Genomic DNA, 20,962 nt, shown 5'->3' with positions numbered 1-20,962 from the left:
TGTGACAGCCTGCTGTGTTGTTCACTCACTGCAGTGCACACACTGCACAGCGGGAGCCCACTGGGAGGAAAGCTCTGGGGGGACTGGTAGTCCGGGACACGGAGGAGGCTGGAGGAGGTCGGACACGTGTTGCTCCGCTGTCTGTGTCTCCTCTTTCTAAGCCGCGACACAGGAGGATGACGTCAGCGGGAGGCGGGAGAAAACGGCGCGAAAGCTTCGGCTGCTTTCGGCTTCACTCGGCTTCACTCGGAGGCAGGTCATGGCGCGGCGGCACAGCGCGAGGATGACGTCATCCTCAATAATCGATTATTTAAAGCTATAGAATCGATGCCGCATCGTGGACGGTCGAATCGCGATGCATCGATTCGACGATTAATTTCAACAGCCCTAATGTATGTATGTATGTATGTATGTATGTATGTATGTATATATATATATATATATATATATATATATATATATATATATGTATGTATATGTATATATATATGTGTGTGTGTGTATGTATATATATATATATATATATATATAATATATGAATGATCCGGCGCACAGCTGTCGCCCTGTAGCAGTAAAACTGCTTTGGGGCAGACAGCAAGCGGCTAAAGAGTAGGGAGGCGCCGGTGTTCTGCCGAGAAGGGTTCCCTGTCGGATAGTGCCCGCCCTGTACTGTGCAGGCGCAGCGTTTGCGCAGTACGGAGGACAAAGGAGACCGAAAGTCTCCGAATATGAACAGCTGTTCATCAGCTGTACAATGCGCAATTAAGACTACATTGTGCCACATGCTCCCGATGCTCGTGCAACTCTGCAAGGGGCGGATGCATAACGAAGAGGCCGCATGATGGGCAGAGCTCATACAATGGGGGTGGATTTCTCAAAGGGGCGGATGTATTATTGAGAAGCGTGTAAGGGGCGGATGCCTACAGAAGAGGCCGTATTTTACAATGATGGGCAGAGCTGATAAGTTGGGGCTGGTTTTCGGGGTGGTTTTATCAATAAACTACACATCTTTGCCATTGTATGAGCTCTGCCCAGCATGCGGCCTCTTCTGTATGCATCCTCCCCTACACCCGCCCCTTGCAGAGTTGCACGAGCATCGGGAGCCTGCGGCACAATGTAGTCTTAATTGTGCAGATGTACAGCTGATGAACAGCTGTTCATGTTCAGAGACTTTCGGCGTCTCCTTTGTCCTCCGTACTGTGCAAACGCTGCGTCTGCGCAGTCCGGGACGGGCACTATCTGACGGGGGACCTGTCTCAACAGGACACCGGCACCAATGGGTTATGCACATTGCGTTTGTCTATTGTTGTGACTTGGATAAGAATAAGATCACAATTTTGGGCAAATTTCTGCAGAAAACCAGTTAATTCCAAAGGGTTCACATTTGTTTTGTTTTTTTCTTTGCCACTGTATATAAACATACAGTGGGAAAAATAATGATTTGATCCCCTGCAGATTTTGTAAGTTTGCCCACTTACAAAGAAATGAAGGGTCTATAATTGATATTATAGGTGTATTTTAATTGATGGAGACAGAATATCAACCAAAAAACACATATTAAAAATGTTATGAATTGAGTTGCAGTTCAGTGAGTAAAATAAGTATTTGATCCCCTACCAACCAAGAATAATTTTGGCTCCCACAGACTGCCTACAGTATGTACTCATGTGGTACGCAGATTAGTCCTGTCAATTTAGGAAGGTGCTTCTAACTCGTTATGTGTATAAAAGACATCTGTCCACATAATCTTTCTTCCATTCAAACTTCACCATCATGGGCAAGACCAAAGAGCCGTCAAAGGACGTCAAGGGCAAGATTGTAGACCTTCACAAGGCTGGAATGGGCTACAAGACCATCAGCAAGAGACAGAGACAACTTTTGGTGAGAAGGAGACAACTTTTGGAGCGATACTTCGCATATGGACGAAATACAAAAATAACCATCAATCGCCCTCGGTCTGGAGATCCATGCATGATTTCTCCTCATGGGATAAGGATGATCATGAGAAAAGTGAGGGATCAGCTCAGAACTACATGGGAGGAGCTTGTGAATGATCTCAAGGCAGTTGGGACCACAGTCACCAAATGAACCATTGGTAACACAATATGCCACCATGGATCGAAATCCTGCACCGCCCGCAAGGTCCCCTTCCTCAAGAAGGCCCATGTACAGGTCCGTCTGAAGTTTGCCAATGAACATCTAAATGATTCAGAGAAGGATTGGGAGAAAGTGCTGTGGTCAGATGAGACCAAAATTTAGCTCTTTGGCATTAACGCGACTTGCCGTGTTTGGAGTAAGAAAAATGCTGACTATGACCCTAAGAGCACCAGCCATACAGTCCAGCACGGAGGTGGAAACATGATGCTTTGGGGCTGCTTCTCTGCTAAAGGTACAGGCTGACTTTGCTGCATTGAGGGGCCAATGGACGAGGCCATGTAGTGTAAAATGTTGGCTTGGGGTCAAAATACTTATTTTACTCACTGACCTGAAACTCAATTTTTATATTTGTATCGTGTGTTATTTCTGGAATTTTGGTTGATATTCTGTCTCTATCATTTAAAATACACCTATGATAACAATTATAGACCCTTCATTTATTTGTAAGTGGGAAAACTTACAAAATCTGCAGGGCATCAAATCATTATTTTCCCTACTGTAAATCTTTCCAGTATTAAAGATAAGAACGTGTAAATAGAATCATTATACTTTCTCTGTGATTGCAGATTGGAGTGGAAGAAGTTGGCCTACAGATATCCATCATTGAACGAGCCAAGGAGACTCGCAGACACAGAAAGGGTAATGCCTTCTTTCCATTACATAAAATTATGTAATTATAGCCAAAACTGAGCCTGTAATGCCAGTCTGTGCTGAATATTAGTAAAGAAGTTTACCAGAGACAATTTATAACATACACACAGACAATATTTGGCCTTGGGACTTTAAATGAGGCATAATACAAAAGTCATAAAATATCAATTTATTATGCAAAGGTTTGACACATACATAATGTACACATAAAAATGTAAAGCCAGTTGAATACATATAGGAATATATAATGTACATCAAGCTGGTATATTGTCAAATGCATGCTTTACACAACCAAGGTGATTGCAATATAATAGAGGGCTGCATCTTGTTTTGTGAATAATGTCACAAGCTAAGAAACAAATACATAAATTATATTAAACCATCTAAAAATATGGGGGGTACCAACACCCTGCATATTGATGTTCTAAAAAAGAGACTTGCAAACCAGCTTGGAACTTGATCAAAGATGGCACCTCCAAATGGAGACTGCTGCTCAGCGTCTGACACGGGAGTAGTGGAAGGGGACCAAGATACCCAAAGGTTGGCACAAGTGAGTACATGGCTGTGATGGAGAGATACAAAACACAAAAAAAACAGACCTATAAAAAAGAAATAAGGTAAAATGAAATTAGAAGTGTACTAAGTACCTCCAATGTAAACAAGAAAATGACCTCAAAATGTTGGAAGTGAAGTTGTTATGTATACGAAAAAGGTACTACACTACCAGTGTTGGAGATAAAAATTTAAAATGAAAAAGTGTGCAATGGCAGGGGTAACAATGTCTGAAACCCCAGTATGAGTACTAATGAGACGTAGAAATAGACCCATACAAGTGTATTGTGTCAGGCAAGACCATTGCCACCAGAGTCACATGGTTACCTAGTGTTTGCAAGGATAAGTGAGGAGTCTCCAGCCACAGGGGTCAGGGTCACAAAGGAAAAAAGGCCCTCAAAATGCCCCCCTCAATTTAACCCCAGAGGGAAAACTGGCCTCTCCCAGCATCATGTTGATCCGTAGCTAGGGGGGGACTAAGTTCCACCATCGACAGACAATTTATATATAAAATCCAATTGTCATCTGGCAGGCTCACTTCATAGCTGGTCATTGTTCAGACTTTTGTCTGTTCTCTGGTGGATCGCCAGCAGTTGCCCAACCCAACCCCTACTCTGCCCTGCCCCTAAACACGCCCTCATAAATTATCTTATGACACTGTTAAATGTTTTATGCAGAACTAAGTTACAAAAATAAATATGAACAACTTGATCAGTGCAGCCTCATCAGTGCTCATCAATGCAGCCTCATCAGTGCCCATCAGTGCAGCCCCATCAGTGCCCATCAGTGCAGCCCCATCAGTGCCCATCAGTGCAGCCCCATCAGTGCCCATCAATGCAGTCTCATCGGTGCCCATCAATGCAGCCTCATCAGTGCAGTCTCATCATTGCCCATCAATGCAGCCTCATCATTGCCCATCAATGCAGCCTCATCATTGCCCATCAATGCAGCCTCATCAGTGCCCATCAATGCAGCCTCATGGGAGCTGATTCTCCTCCCAGCGATCGGCCAGGAAACTGTGAAGGGAGAGGAGAACCTGCCAGATCACACAAAGAGAAGATCTCCTCTGTCAAACAAAGTCCCGCCTCCTGGACTGGCTCCTATGATAGACAGCACACTACTTCAATTTCCCGTCATTGGACCAGTGTGCTGTCTATCATAGGAGCCGGTCCAGGAGGTTGGACTTTTTTTGACAGTGGAGATCCCCTCTCTGTGTGATCCGGCCCGGCTCTCCTCTTCCTCTCCACTCCCTTCCCCACAATTTCCTGGCCGATCACAGAATTGGCTCCCATTCAACCCTGCCTGCCGGCGGCGCCTGTGTATGTGCTGCCCAGGAAGGGGAGAGCTAAAGGAACCTTTTACTTTGCACTGCTTAGGTAAAGAAAAGGTTCACTTCAAAGTGAATCCACATTTTGTTTGTTAAATATTTGATTTTGTTCTGATATAAATATACTATGGTTACTTTCTTTACCTTTTCTCTGAATATTGTACTTATTTTAATATGAGCTGTTTTCTGATGATAGCAGAAATGGACAAACTGACACCTAGTCAGCCAGAGCCCAGCAGTCCAGCTGCTAGCGATCTGAGCCCAACAGCGCCCCCTGACCTCTTACCTGATGTGGCCAACAGCAACTCAGAGTGTGTGGTCTGCATGGAGCGAGAGGTAGGTCCTGAATACACAGAACAGCATTTAGAACTGATATTACTGCAGCAGTGAAACGATAGAGTTTTTTTTGTGAAAATGACCCAGTGATAGGTCTTCTTGAAACCTGCCTCCCAATCACTGATAGTGACCTTTTGCAGTGCTCCACCGATGTTCTATTTTGGGCAGATAGTGCATGTCAATGTACAAGTCACATACAACAATTTTATGAGTACATATGAGGGTAAAAAAGACAGGGATCGCATGGGCATGTGCATTAAAGATTATTTCCAGGTAAGTCTGTTGGAGCCCCTCTGTGAAACAAGCTCACCATCTACTGTACAGCATTTTGTTTTTTAATTTGTTTTTACATGTGCTTTCTAGGAAGACCCCACTGCTTACTATTGGTATTTGAGACATGACATACCTCGACTCTCTTCAGAGAGCAAACTTTATCCCTTTCCATGAAAAAAGCCCTTTACAATATTCCCATGGCTCTAGTTTCCAGGTACATGTGTACACATCTGAAACCCAAAAAAACTCCCAGAATGAATTGAGAAGAGAGTTTTCACTTGTCTGTCCTCCCTGCTATAGAGCAGAGGTATTGAATAAGAATTTGTAGAGGTTCCATCAGTAGTTTTTTTCTAGGTCCAAGTCTCATGTTTGTGCTGTGACTAAGAATATTCACATTACAGCCCACCATCCTTTACATCTGTTTCCTAAGTACCTCTTTCACATAATAGCCCCCTTCACATCACAGTTCCTCCCCTTTACATCACACCCACCCCCCCTATTCCATCCTTACATTACAGACCAACCTCCCACCCACTCCTTTACATCAGTGTCTTCAGTTCCTTTTTCATGGTCTGGACCATGGTCTGCTATTTAGGGATGCCTGATATAGAGTCTTTTGATGTTGTGTAGTCATGTCTTCCATTAGTTCTAATGAGCATTTTCAAGAGGACATCTTCACCATATTTCAAAAATGTAAATTCTGCTACTACCCCAGTAATCCAGTTTGGTAACAATCCACAAGCCAGTAATAAGGTGACCTGCCTTGGGCTGGGGCTTGGGTGCTGGAGAGATCCTGCCAAAGACACACGGGAGGAATCTTTTCTGGAGGCACGGGAGCAAGGAGAGGACAGGGTGAGTAGTTCAACACTGGTGGGAACTAACAAAGGGGGAAGACTGCCACATGTAGCCAGTCTCCCTCAAAGACAGTGGGATTAAGTGTTCAGTCCTTTCCCTTGGAGATCTCCTGAGAGTCAGCTGGGTGGGCTGGTGAAGAGTCAGTCAGGTAGACTGGTGTAAAGAGGAAGCCAGGAGGGCTAGTGAAAGAGGCAGCTGCAGCCAGGTGGGCTGGCCGAGCCTGTAGAGGTGGTGTTGGGATCAGTGACCACAAAGGAAACAGGAAGGAAAGTTACATGCTGTGTCACTCCACATATGCTACTGTTAAAGGACTGCGAGTTCCTGCCTGCCTGTAATGAGCTGTTACTGAACTGACAAGAAGACTGTCAAGTTCCCCAAGGAGTGTACTAGCAGAGGCTGAACAAGAAAGAGGCCAAGAGTGCGCAGGAGGAAAGTGAAGAGAAGACTGTATATAGGAAGTTGTCCCTGAAGTTTGCTAAAGTCAAGTGGGCATCCCATAACTTCCCATCCCCATCCAAGTTGTCTAATTCCCAACTCCCTAATAAACATCAAAAACAAAGCTAAAACTGTTCCCTGACTCTGTGTGCCTGTGAAGATTTGGTGTGCCTGGCTGTTCAGGAGTGGGGGATCCCTGTTCATCTGCAGATCCTACGTGGGGTGTGCTACATATGGATGGGCAAATAAATCCAACAGACAAGCAGCTTACATGTTTCTGCCCTGGGGGGGGCTTAATCATAATCTTCACCATACTGACAGCACTCTGACAAAGGCACCCTTTAAAATTCTGCATAAACTTGAGGCACCCCGTTCTAAAATGTAACAAACTAAACAAATAGTTTTACATAATGCAGCATCCACACACATAGAACACCCAACATTGTAGGTAATTTATTCTTATAGAGCAATATACATTTTCACACTAGTACGAACTAGTATTCCAGCATTTCTCTCCCTCACTCAGCTTACATGACCCCAGTGCTGACAGGGAGGGACAGGGGAGGGGCAAGTAAGGATGCTGTGCAGGCACCCAATGTCTTCCCGCATTAACCAATGACAACATTGGTTGTTAGGATGCCAGCTATTGACCCACAGGGTGCCCAAGGCTGTAATGCTGCAAAATGAAAACCTATGGCTTTCCGCAACAAAATAGCAGGCTTGATCCACCCACTGGCCTGTACACAATTTTTGGTGAATTTGGAGCAATTTTTAGGCACTTTGCTTAGGCACCCCTGAGGAACCCAGAAGGCACCCTGGTTAAAAATGGCTGCCCTAATCCGTATCGTATTTGTGTCAGGGGTCAAAACAGCACCCTTCATAAGCATGCTCTATTGAGTTGAAATAATAATACATTTTATTTATAGGTGCATTTTGGAACACCCAAGGTCACCATGTAGACTACTATTCCTCACCCTGAGACAGTCCTTGTTGCCTGGCTGTAATACTAATCCTCTGCTGTCAGTAATTCCTGAGTCACTGACTGGGACTAGTATGCATATTAAGAAAATCTGAAAATACTCATTAGTCCTTATCTGCATATTTATTTTGGTTTACTGACTCCAATAGTGTACATTTCTAGTAGTGTGAGAGGGCTTTAGAACCTCTGTCAAGATTTATTGCTGTTTGTGTACTTATTAGTTAGATTAAAGCCTCATACACACGATCAGACTTCAAACAAACTTTTCCGTGGATTTCTGTCCAAAGGGCGTTGGCCGTGAACTTGGTATTCATACACACGGCAGAACTTTTTCAGCCAACTTTCACCAAATCACGTGGTTTTTCAGCTCTTTACCGCCACCCTTTGGTCAACTTCTGTATTGTCTGATCTTTTGCATTGGTTCTGAGCATGCGTGTTTGTACTTTGGACTAAAGTCCTATGTATGGACTTGTGTACACACAATAGGATTTTGCACCATCGGACTTTTGTTGCCGGAAAGTTTGTCTGTTTGCACAGCCAACATTTGTCCGATGAAAACCGAAAAAGTTTGTCCAGTGGAGCGTACACACGGTCAGATGTTGCCTTAAAACAGGTAATTTGCATGTTTGTTGTCAAAAAGTCTGATCGTGTTTATGGGCCTTTACTTTCACTTCCTGTCCAGGTGACAGGTGTTGGACAAAAAAGGAAATGAAGAGACTAGACACGGGCAGAATTTAAAATGTGACTGACGTTTAACCCTTCCCTAGCTTATGTACAATAAAAAAAATGCATGAAAAGGAATCAGGTTTTAAATAAGCCCAAAACAATCAGTAAATTGTACAAGGGCCAGGGCCATAAAATTGTCCCTTAAGTGCTAATGCATCTGTTGTAACCATGAATGATGTTCTTGTTTCAGGCCCAGTCAATATTCATTCCCTGCGGTCATGTTTGTTGCTGCACCAACTGTGGGGATGCCCTCCATGCCTGCCCACTCTGCCGAAGAGATATTGCCCAGCGCATCAGGATCTACCACAGCACCTAAGAACAGCCTCCAGGGGGTGAGGAAGCGATGACTGCTGGATATGAAAGCCATGAAGGAGCAAGACTGGGAAAAATTTTAAGCTGCTGAGTATTAATCTGTGATATTTCCTGCTTACGCTGTGAATTATATACGCCATAGACCAGTACTGTGTACAACCATCAGTCCATTCAATATATGTCAGTTTTTACTCTATGCTTACCCCAGTGGAGGTCTACTGTATCACAACACTGTATGCGTTCACATTCAATGCACTTATGCTGTGCTGAGTCTTTTGTGTGTCAAGACTCCTGAATGTGATATTTTAGTTTCTGTTGCAGCTTGATGGACAGAGTCAGCCCATGGCTTTTTATATAGTCTTGGATACTCCATCAGTGAGAGCTCCCCAACAAAATTCCCAACTCTGTTTCTGTCCTTTAGGATTTTTTTGTGTGTTCTTGCCCACCTTTGCGTGCTCAAGCACCTCCTGTTACATTCTCTGTAATTTAATATAAATAGGAATCCAGCAGGGATTGTGAGAGCCCCTTAGAGTGGGCATGAAGTCTGTGGACCTGGAAACTCAGCATGGCCATCTCACCAACAGAGACAGATGCAGGAAGTTGTCAGGTGGTAACACTCCATCTAGCATATACATTATTAAAGGAAACCCTATGTGTTTGTCTTTGTTAAAGGAAAACTTATGTATTTATGTCTATTTTCATTTTGTGTGGATGGAACCTTTAACTAAATTCCTCCTGAGGGTTCTATGTTCCATTGCAAAATCAAATGCAAGCTGTTGTTTTCCTTTTCAGGTTTAAACGCAATAGAGGTAAAATCTGGTTGCTTGACAATATCAAAGTTACCCAGTACAGTCATTTAACTATATATCAGTTTATTTGTATAGCGATCCAAAGCAGGAATATTTAGTGGGATGTGAGAAAGTTATTTTGCTTTATAATGTTTTTTTTTATGTTAGTGTACATATATGTAGTTTTATTTATTCAGTGTATGATGATGCAGAGTGACCCACGGCTGCTGCAGGCTGGCATCATAGGCCTCTGCCTGTGTATGTACTAGAGCTTCCAAAGCAGCCATTTTGTCCACTGAGCCAATTTTCATGAACAAGGAACCGACAGGAAGTCCATTCCAGTTGACATCTTTACAGTGCTGGTTCGAAAATGAAATGTATTCCCTGACACTGTAAAATTACAGCCTTGGAGATGAATAGGGGGTACAGGCAAAGGATTTACCATTTTTACGAGAACACCTTTTAACAGATTTTCCTAACTTCACTCCCTTTGAAAACTCTTTTTATTTAGAATGGGATAGAACCAAGTAAAGGTCTCTTCCCACTGCCAGCACAGCTGTAATAGGCTGAGATTGGGTTTTTCCAAGATTTTGGAAAGTAATTTCTATAGAGCACCTGCTCCAGGGGGCAGGAATCAAATTCTGCATTACATACTGTATGGTGGACTGTCTATGGGAATTTATGGGGGTGATTGACCTTACATGATCCGTGTCTGGATGGTGGAAGGTTGCCTTGCCTGTAGCACTATGGATACCTAGCACAGGGGGGAAGTGGAACAGGGGGTTTGCTTGTTTTGGCCCCCATGTTTTTCCCTATGATCTATTTCAGCATTTTAAAACAAGACAGAAAAGTGCAGTTCCGGCATGGCTCTGTCTCTCTTCCTGGACTCCAGGCAAATCATTGACTGGCTGGTTATTTGTACAGGAATAGATGAGGAGAGCAGTTACATGCTAAAAGTTGAAAGTTAACAAGAGAAGGTCTGTAGGAGGCCTCCCCTAAGTGCTTGAGGTATGTAAAATGGATATAATCATGTAGCCATGATGGAAATCAATCTTTCATGGTGTCTACAAGGGAGATTCCGTTTGGAATATACTGACTTAGCCAGGGCCGCTGGTAGGAGGTACCACCAGGCCTCCTGTAAGTGGCACAGACAGAGTGGCAGATCAGTGCGGCAGAATGGGAGGACAATTATAGAACGGTACACTGTGTCTGTGTCTCTCCCTCCAGCAGCTGAAAGCTGGTTTCTCCCCCCTCTCCCTCTCGCCTGCTTTCAGCTGCTAGGAGAGACACAGCGCATTGTTCGGTAATTGTCCTCCCGTCCCGCCGCACCCATCCCCCTCCCTGTGCTGCCCATATCTAAATCCTCCTGTGTCCCCCTATCCCCCCAGCACTGCTGGCTTTCCTCTCCTGCAGATGAAAAGTGGGGGGAACAGGTCAGTAAATGTCATATACAGGCCTCTTCCTTTTGTGAATTGGACACGGTGAGTGATCAGTACAGATCACTTCTGTGTCCATTGATAACTAAGCATAACAAACTGTGTATACGATGCTTCTAGGGCTGAAACGATTAATCGATATTATTGATTAGTTGGTCTGCACCTTTCTCCCTGCCAGTCCGTTAGAATCCTCCTGTGTACAAGAGGGCGGGGTGGCAGGTCGGCTGTACAGGGCCCCATGATTTCCAATGGCAGCCCTGCTGTTAGCCTCCAGATGCCACAGCTGAGCTGTCTCTACCAGGAATAATAACAGTTAGCCTTGCCTATCATACAACATAGTTATCATAAAAAAGTGGACATTTTTCTTGTGGGTAGATCTTTGTCCCAAAGCCTGTCCAATCAAATGCAGGCCTGTTAATAGTGCCTATCCAGTCATGGAGCTGCACGCTTGTCTTGGAATAGTACAGCTTTAGCTTGCAGGAAACCTGTGATGAGAGAAATTTATGGGGGCAGCCACTGCTGAACTTCTGAAAATGCTGATTACCTGGCTATCATGGTGACCCTCTCTCTTCAGTACTAAGAGTCACTGACCTGGAGCAGGGATGCAGATCAGGAGACTAGTAATCTTGTTTTAAATCAGCGACTAGAAAGTTTTGCAGAGGGATGTCAGCATTGGCAATCACAGTAACCTTTTTATTGCCAGAGCCATTACTATACCAGTGGGGCAGTAAGGGGCTTGTAAACAAGATTACACCTTCAGAATTTCCAGATGACTTTTCGTGTTTTAGTCAAAGTTATTTGCAAAGGCTGTTCAGAGAAACAATCACTACCACATGCTGGCATTGCTGTCCATGCAGTTTTGAGGCTAGAGTTATTTTGTTATTTAACAGTCTCTTCTTTTATATTTTGCAGACAGTTAGCAGATTTTATTGTGTCTGTATGTTCTCATCATCTTTATATTAGAGCCCTCTGATGACTTGGTTTCCTTCTACGATCCAAAAATATTCTAGCAGATTTATTGGTAAATTACATGAGGCTGTAACCTTCTCCAGGTAGAGGGACTGATGTGGGCTGCAAAGTGCTACCTAAAATGTTGCCTTAAAAGCAGTAGTAAACCCCACTTGGTCATTTTTACCCTCAGGTAAGTCTATAATGGCCCTCTCACACGAACGGATCGTTCAGGTCCGCCTGTCAGTTTTGTCGGCGGACCTGAACAGGCGCTCCATGCTAGTCTATGGAGCGACGGATGTCAGCGGTGACATGTCCGCTGACATCTGACCCGGTCCGCTCTGCTAAAATCAGATGGATGGCGATACGTTCGCATCCGTCCCTGGCAGATCGGGTGAGATCTGATGAAAACGGACATGCTGTCCGTTTTCGTCCAATCTCTCCATAGCAACCAGCGGCGCTCGACAAGCCCCTCCCTGCTCAGTGAGCAGAAATGAACCTGTCATCCGCCAGCTCAACGGAGATCAACGGAGAGATGTCCCGCTGAGCTGGCGGACAGAGGCAGATTCCGTGGTAGCGGATCCGCCTCATGTGAATGAGGCCTAATAAAGCTTACCTGTAGATAAAATGAATATCTCCTAAACGTGTACTGTTTAGGAGATATTCACCCTGCATGCAGCCAGTGACATCACTGCACATGTTCTCTGAAGGTCCGGTATACCTTGCCAGAATTTCAGAGTTTCGTACCGGAACCGAGGGCTCTTGCTCGCATGCGCCGGAGTGACGTCATCGTGGCTCCGGCCAGTAGCATAGCTGGAGCACGCAAACCCGGAAGAAAGACGGGGGGAACATGTCAGCCCTCTCAGCGGTGACATTACAGCGCTACAGGGCTTTATTCCAAAGTAAGTATTTCATAATGTGCTAGTATGTGATGCATACTAGCACTTTATGCCATTGCCTTGCAGGATTTTTTTTTTTTTTTGCAACATCCACGGTTTACAACCACTTTAATACTGGAATTTGATAAAATGATGTTATATTGCAAGAATTGTAAAAATGAACACCTCAGATGCAGCACCCAGTTTAACTTCAGCCTTAATATAGACCCGTCCTGCCTTAACCACTTATGGACCGCCCTCCGCAGTTTTACGTCGGTACTTTGAAGAGGAATATCGTTGTTATGGCAGCAGCTAGCTACCATAACCCTGGTATCCTCTTCTTCAGTGGGCGGTCTGCTTTCAGATAAAAGTGGTCTCTGCGGCGGATTTGCTGCAAAATCACTTTTACCAGTGACGGGAGAGACCCCCCTTCCCACCATTCTTCGGTGCCCTCCGTCGCTTACCGGAGCCGTTGGTAGCGGCGGAAGCAATCGGTCCTTCTCCCGAGTGAGGGGAAGATGGCCCCCACCCTTCTCCATATCATTGCAGGGTAAAAGCGACGTCAAAACGTCAATTCCGCCCATGGCTCTTAAAGGGTCATATTTTTTTTTTTTTTAATTGCATTTTAGTGTAAATATGAGAGCTGAGGTCTTTTTGACCCCAGATCTCATATTTAAGAGGACCTGTCATGCTTTTTTCTATTACAAGGGATGTTTACATTCCTTACAATAGGAATAAAAGTGACACTTTTTTTTTTTTTTTAAAGAACAGTGTAAAAATAAAAGGTAAAATATATAAGAAAAAAAAAATTTTTAAAAATGCGCTCTGTCCCGCCGAGCTCGCGTGCAGAAGTGAACGCATACGTGAGTAGCGCCCGCATATGAAATCGGTGTTCAAACCTCACGTGAGGTATTGCCGCGATCGGTAGAGTGAGAGCAATAATTCTAGCCCTAGACCTCCTCTGTTACTCAAAACATGCAACCTTTAGCATTTTTTTAAACGTCGCCTATGGAGATTTTTAAGGGTAAAAGTTTGTCGCCATTTCACGAGCGTGCGCAATTTTGAAGCGTGACATGTTGGGTATCAATTTACTCGGAGTAACATTATCTTTTAGAATATAAAAAAAAATTGGGCTAACTTTACTGTTGTCTTATTTTTTTTAATTCAAAAAATGTATTTTTTAAGACCGCTGCGCAAAGACCGCCATTTTATTCTCTAGGGTGTTAGAAAAAAAAATATAATGTTTGGGGGTTCTAAGTAATTTTCTAGCAAAAAAACTGTGTTTAACTTGTAAACAACAAATTTCAGAAAGAGGCTCGGTCCTTAAGTGGTTAAGCTTGTACAGGAGCAGCATGTATAGCAAGTTTTTGTAAAGCGTTTGCAAAGGTTTCAGCCTTTAAAAGTGGTTGTAGAATAAATTTCTGAGAATAATAAACATGTTCTACTTACTTGCTCTGTGCAATGGTTTTGCACAGAGCTGCCCTGAACCTATTTGTCTGGGGTCCCCCACTGGCGATCTTGGCTCCTCCCCTTCTCCAAGCAAGCCAGGAACTCATGTGGGCTCAATCCTCAGCTGGGCTATTTGCATCCATAGACACACACAGCATGGCTAAACCCACTCTCCCCTCCCAGGAGTTTGACTGACAGCAGCAGCTCCTGTGAGAAGACAGAGATGGGAGAAGAGCTGCTTTAGATGGGCACAGCGCTGGATTGAGTTTGCGCTCAAAGTGTTTAAGAGAAGGCACGGCTAGAGAATGCATTAAGGTAAAAAAAAAAAAACGTTGTCTTTATATTTACTTTAACATACTATTTAGCTCCAGTTTGGGCGTGTTAAACACAAATCTTAATGGGAGTGCTGACTGGCAATTTAAACAAGCTGCTAGTAGACTTCAGCAGTACTTGAAACTTGTAAAAAGTCTGATACCGGCTTGTATAAAGTGATAGTCAGCACTCCCATTAAGATCTGTGTTAACACCCCCCCCCCCCCGTAATTCTGGAACTAGTTTTATTTGAGCCCTCATTTAAATAAGATTTTACTGCCCCTCTACAAAAAAACAGTTCATGAAGGATTACTTTTCAGGAGTAGATGGCAGGTGGCTCAAAGGCAGTGTTGTCTAAGCCAGAAAAGCCTCTTTCTTACTAGGGCCTGCATTCATGGTAAGCCCCCCAAACTGCTATCCAACGGCAGTACATGCAACAGCATTTCTAGTTTTAGCTTTGAATAGGGTAGGGAAGTGTTAGCACCTCTGTCAGGTTTTGTGTCCTCACTGCACAGATTTCTCTTTGCTCAAATGGAGGAGGAAACCTCCAGAAAGACACAAAGAGCATACTAGTAGAGTAAGATAGGTTTAGAACCCCTCTCATTATTTTATTGTTGTCTCATTTGCTCATTAGGGAGATATATCTTCACTTCCTGTCCAGATGATCAATGTCAGACAAAAAAGGAAGTGTGGGGAAATCTCAGGAACAGGTGCACAGACAGCATTTAAAATCTCAACAGGACACAGGAAGCATGACCTGACCCAGGCTTTATCCTTCTCTACTTTAACCACTTGACCACTGGGCACTTAGCACTTAAACCCCCTTCCTAACCAGACCAATTTTTAGCTTTTGGTGCTCTCACAATTTGAATGACAATTAGTCATGCAACACTGTACTCATATGAAATTTTTGTCCCTTTTTTTCCCACAGATAGAGCTTTCTTTTGATGGTATTTAACCACCTCTGGGTTTTTTATTGTTTGTGCTATAGAAGAAAAAAAGACTGAAAATTCTGTAAAAAAAAATGCATTTTTCTTCGTTTCTGTTATAAAATTTTGCAAATTAGTAATTTTTTCTTCATAAATTTTGGCCAAAATTTATACTGCTACATATCTTTGGTAAAAATAACTCAAATTAGTATATATTATTTGGTCTTTGTGAAAGTTAGTCCACAAGCTATGGTGCCAATCTCTGAAAATTGATCACTGAAGTACTGACGGCTCATCTTATTTCTTGAGAACCTAACATGCCAGGAAAGTACAAATACTCCCCAAATGACACCCCTTTTTGGAAAGTAGACATTCCAAGGTATTTAGTAAGAGGCATGATGAGTTTTTTGAAGTTGTAATTTTTTTCCCACAATTCTTTGCAAAATCAAGTCTTTTTTTCTTTTCTTTTTTTCCACAAAATTGTCATATTAGCAGGTTATTTCTCACACACAGCATATACATACCACAAATTACACCCCAAAATACATTCTACTATTACTCCCGAGTATGGCGATACCACATGTGTGAGACCACATACAGAGGCCCAACATGCAGGGAGCACCTTCAGGTGTTCTGAAGCATAAATTACACATCCAATTTCCTGACTACCTATTACACTTTTGAAGGCCCGGGAGCACCAGGACAATGGAAACGCCCCAAAAATTACCCCATTTTGGTAAGAAAACACCCTAACGTATAATCTATGAGACATAATGAGTCTTTTGAACATGTCATTTTTTTCTAAAAGTTTTTGGAAAATGTGGAAAGAAAATGAAAACGCATTTTTTTTTGTTACACAAAGTTGTCCATTCATACAATATTTCTAACACATAGCATGTACATAGCAAAAATGACACCCCAAAACAGATTTTCCGCCTTCTCCTAAGTATGGTGATACCACATGTGGGAGACTTCCACAGCCTGGCCACATACAGAGGCTGGGTACTGCCGAGTATGGCTGGGTATTGCCGAGTATAGCCGGGTACGACTGAGGGTGGATGGGATGGATGGTGGAGGGATGGCAGAGTATGGTGGAGTATGTTGGAAGGATGGCAGAGTATGGTGGAGAGATGGCAGGATGCAGAATATGGTAGAGGGATGGCAGGATGCAGAGTATGGTGGAGGGATGGCAGAGGCTGCAGTTGTCAGTGTCACTGAACAGCGCTGATTGCACTACACATCCAGCCCACAGCACTGCTGCATCCGATCTCTCCCCTCTCCGCTCACATTGGACGGAGAGGGGAGAGAGGAACTGGATATCATGCCGATTTGTTTACATGTGTTCACTTCGTCATTTCACGGAGCGATCATGTGGTAAATGGCCGCTGTCAGCGGCCATTTACCATGATGCAGTCACGGATGCTCCCTTGTGCGCGCCCAATTCTGGGAGGACGTCATGGTACGCCCTCCCAGAGTTATCGAACCGCCCTGTAGCCGTAATTCGGCTATGGGCCGGTTGTTAAGTGGTTAAGGAGATTTAACTTCTGTCCATTGTCACAGTGATTGAAAATCCCCAAATTTTGAGTTGTCATTAGCGCAAGTTAGGGAAAATCCTATAGGCTAAATTCACATCGGTGCGGGGTGGTTCCTGCTGTGGGTCCCCACCTGTTCCCGCAGACATCCACACAAAAAAACACACTGGCTTAATCCTAATTGCACACTGCATGCTCTAGGAACCGCACTCCACGTGCAGTTCCCATGCGAGCTGCGATTTCTAAAATGCTGCAGGGACCTCTTCCTTGCATTTTAGGAGGCATGGCAGCCTATTCAAATGAATTGGCTGCCGTGCCCATGCAAAATGTGGCTCGCAGAGCCGCACATGTTGAACCTAGCCTTATTGGAAATACCCACACTTAGGACAACTTCTCTAAGGTATGAATTTCCTCTTATTTCCTTTTGAGACTCCAGTGCTGTAAGTGAAGGGAAATCTCCCCAGTGGAACACAGACAGCAAAAATAACTTTACAGTGGTGTTAACCTTCTCTAGTTTATTATGGAGTTCCAGTTCTCTGTAAAGGGAACCGGTCATAACAGATGATGATTGTGACATCTCAGGTTGTCCTCCAGGATAAGGAGCCCCCATTGGCACATTTCGGTGGTAGATTAAGGGAAGATCACACACAGCCCTGGCACTGCTTCCTTGAGCAGGACAACAGAAGCCACAGAACTGGACAGGATTTGCATACATATGTGGTAATGATGAACAAGGGGGGAAAATTGCATTAGGATGACTTACCAGAACTACACTGCTGTTGCAAGAACAAAAGTTGAGAAATACCTTATTGGCCAAAACTGCTTTTAATATGTCCATTTCAAATGCACTTGTTTTTTAAATCTTACATTGTCTGTGACCCACAGGTTTTGAGTGCAACACTGTGCTGTAAACTCCATGCGGCTTCCTGAAAGTTGTGTATTGTGTGTGCTGTACCACTGATCTATTGCATGGGGACATTCCCTCCCTACTTCATCCTGTTCTTGTAATAAAATAAAGTGCCTTTGCATGGATGACTGAAGTTCTTTGAACTGTTATTGTGCAGAGTTCATGTCGTGTTCTGGTAATCCGTTGGACAGTTTGTAGTCTTCATGTTCCCCAGGTCTCAGTGCTACAGTTATTATCTCCAAGGAGGAATCAAAGTGCAACTGCTAGTGTCCAGATAGGTGGTTGTAAAAATAGGCTTGGCCATACATGGTTCGAATCTCGTCATATTCACCAGGAACCACCTGAGATTCGAACCATTAATGGGCAGGCTAAACGACCGATCAACTTGGGTACAACCAGCCTGCTGGATTCGCTTCCGATTATCGCAAGCGTCTGCTATAGCCACTAGTGATAATCACTGCTTTCTCATGGTGGGAACGGCTTCCGCCACCTGCCCCCCCGCCAAGAGAAGATGAATGCTCAGCAGGAGGGATTCCCCTATCTGCACTGTCTGTGTTGATTGGGGAAATTGTGCTAATTTCTTTCCTGCAACCACAGAACCAGACAGGGGAATCCCTCCCACCGAGCCATTGTGTTCTCTTGGTGGGCAAAGCTGTCCCATATAGCAGCCACCAACGATTATTGTATGTAAAATCCGTCAGGCTGGTAGTACCCAAGTTGATTGATCAGTCAATTTAGTACATTCAGCCTGCCCATACATGGTTCAAACAGTTTATAGCAGGGATATGCAATTAGCAGACCTCCAGCTGTTGCAAAACTACAAGTCCCATCATTCCTCTGGGTGTCATGCTTGTGGCTGTCAGTCTTGCAATGCCTCATGGTAGTTCTGCAACAGCTGGAGGTCCGCTAATTGCATATCCCTGGTCTATAGCCAGCCTCCCTAAATAAAAGGGGTTGTCCATTTGCATCCAGCTGCCCATAGGCTTACTTAGAGCTTTTGATCAGGTCCGTCTGAAAAACCAACAGGTGTACCCGATGATACCACTCATGTAATAGGGGCCTAAAAGAAGTATGTCCACCCAGGTCCAAAAAATTAAAGGGTTTTCAATTTTTCTCAACCTAAACATGGCGTCTCTGAGATGGTCTGATGTAAACAGACCCAAGTCTGTTTTCATCTGGCCACCCATAGATCTAACATGGATCTGGAAAGCTTGGTATGTAAAGGATAAAGGAAAAAAAATCATATATAATTGTGAACAGGCACATATGTCATATTAAAAAAAAAAAAGTGGCATCCATCTTATTTTGCTCCGATTCAGCAGGGGTGCTCTGTTCATGGATTCTCTGCTGATCCAACCCGACAGCCCCTGAATGAAAGAGATTACTCTTATTTTGTGTGTGCTAATGCTCAGCTCCTTGTGTTGTCAGAAATGTTTCAGACACGAAGTCCCACTTTGTACTTCTTTAGTAAAGGTCAAGCAGTACCAATGGCCGCATGGTTTGGGGACTGCCTTTGTGGGTTTCTAGAAAAAGAAACTTAAAATGGACAAAATACAGAAGACTGTATTCAGCTTTAATCAAAATGGCAACAGTGTGCTGTACAATGCATAGTTACAAAAGTGTCTCTTCTTCTGCAGTGTGTATTCTTGAGTCTCCTGGAATAAGGCACAAGACCGCACACAAATTGCCACAGTATATAAGACGTAACACCATTGTTACATTAACAGCTGGATCCCCTATTATCAGTGCCTAGCCTGTACAGGGGAGAGCCCTATATTTTCTAGGCTCTGCCTACTTTCAGAAGGGATGGGTGCATAGGCAGGGTCTGCACTGATTTTCATTATAAACTAGCTCAGGGTAGCCATCTCTGATCCTTAAAAGTGACCCACACCACCTTTTTTAAATGTATATAAAGCTGGAAAGAAAAATTATTATAAATGGACACTTACTATGTGTAAGTGTCCATTTATAATAATTTTTCTTTCCAGCTAACGGGTCTAACGGTAGAACACCACTTTAGGACAAAGGATTTCACGGCTCTATAGAGCAGTGTTTGTCAACTCCAGTCCTCAAGGCGCCCCAGCAGTTCATGTTTTCACACTTTCCATTATTTTTGAACAGGTGATTTGATCAGTTTCACTGCCTTCGTGATTACCACAGCCGTTTCATCTGAGGGAAATCCTGAAAACATGACCTGCTGGGGTGCCTTGTGGACTGGCGTTGAGAAACACTGCTATAGAGTATAAACCGTATTAACTTAATAGGCTTGAACTTGTGCTCCCAACTAACTCCAGGACAACATCAGGCGATAGGAGTTTGAACAAAGTCCGACATCAGGCACTACTCGCTTATACATTTTCATGGCCCTAAAGCATAAACATGTTAGTTAGTGATAAATCCAACATGTTCTAACCATGGACTCGAAGTCCACAATACACTGGACATAAGGATCCCTGCAACGCTGTCAAGCTTCCTTTCAGCTGAACCCTTTGCAGCCTGATGGTCAGAAGTGCTGAAGGTATTGCAGGTTTTCTGTTACTCCATATCAGTTGGCTCTTCTAAAGAAAGAACTACTCAAAGCTGCAACACAGCAAGAAGAGGCTGCAGACAAAAGAGAAAAAGATCCAACATTTGAGAATTTGTAACCTTCTCTGAATTTCTTGCATGGAGTTCTGGACATTGATCATTTTGGCCTGGAGAAGTTTTGTTAATGCTTTGTGTCAGCCTGCAGATTCCCCAGACTGTGTAATATTTAATTTCCTACGCATTTCTAGGAAAAGTGCTGAAAAAAAGTGGATGTGAATGTTCAGAGGTTGGCTTTCAGCCTGATATTTTCTAGAGACTCTAAGAACTTGTGCTGTGCCTTTTTGGTTTGGGACAAAGTTATTATCTACGTCATCTAGTCGATATTAACATATTTCCTATTACACAAGATATAAAACCAAACCTAAAATAATTGCTGCACTTTGCCAGAATTTGCTATGAGATGAAAAAGTGACCAAAGGTTTTGGGGCAGCCAGCTAACTAAAGCCAATACACTCAATACTGTAGTTCCCCCCCATAAGCAAATCTTACAAGTGATGATAGTGAATGTACAAGAGGCAACAAGTACAAGCAACAATTGGGACGTACATTAAATGTACTGGCATCTATATTCTGGTCAACAAGAATTCTGAGGAAT

The 20,962-nt window shown here is 43.6% G+C and overlaps 1 protein-coding gene across 3 annotated transcripts in view; it reads left to right on the top strand.

Annotated features, from left to right (window-relative positions):
- The window catches only part of LRSAM1 (leucine rich repeat and sterile alpha motif containing 1), a 145,624-nt gene extending 127,718 nt beyond the window's left edge, over positions 1 to 17,906 (top strand). For 2 of the 3 annotated variants that reach the window (XM_073599857.1, XM_073599855.1), the window contains 3 exons: positions 2,724 to 2,796; positions 4,884 to 5,023; positions 8,482 to 17,906. In XM_073599857.1, coding sequence (XP_073455958.1) covers positions 2,724 to 2,796; positions 4,884 to 5,023; positions 8,482 to 8,607 — 339 coding nt within the window. In that variant the 3' untranslated portion in view covers positions 8,608 to 17,906. The remainder of the gene's footprint in view (positions 1 to 2,723; positions 2,797 to 4,883; positions 5,024 to 8,481) is intronic. The other variant, XM_073599856.1, reaches the window with a different exon arrangement.
- Positions 17,907 to 20,962: the final 3,056 nt, after the last annotated feature.

Source organism: Aquarana catesbeiana, linkage group LG09 (genome assembly GCF_042186555.1).
Source record: "Aquarana catesbeiana isolate 2022-GZ linkage group LG09, ASM4218655v1, whole genome shotgun sequence".
NCBI classification, from domain to species: Eukaryota; Metazoa; Chordata; class Amphibia; order Anura; family Ranidae; genus Aquarana; species Aquarana catesbeiana.
This window is presented reverse-complemented; position numbering and strand designations above follow the sequence as displayed.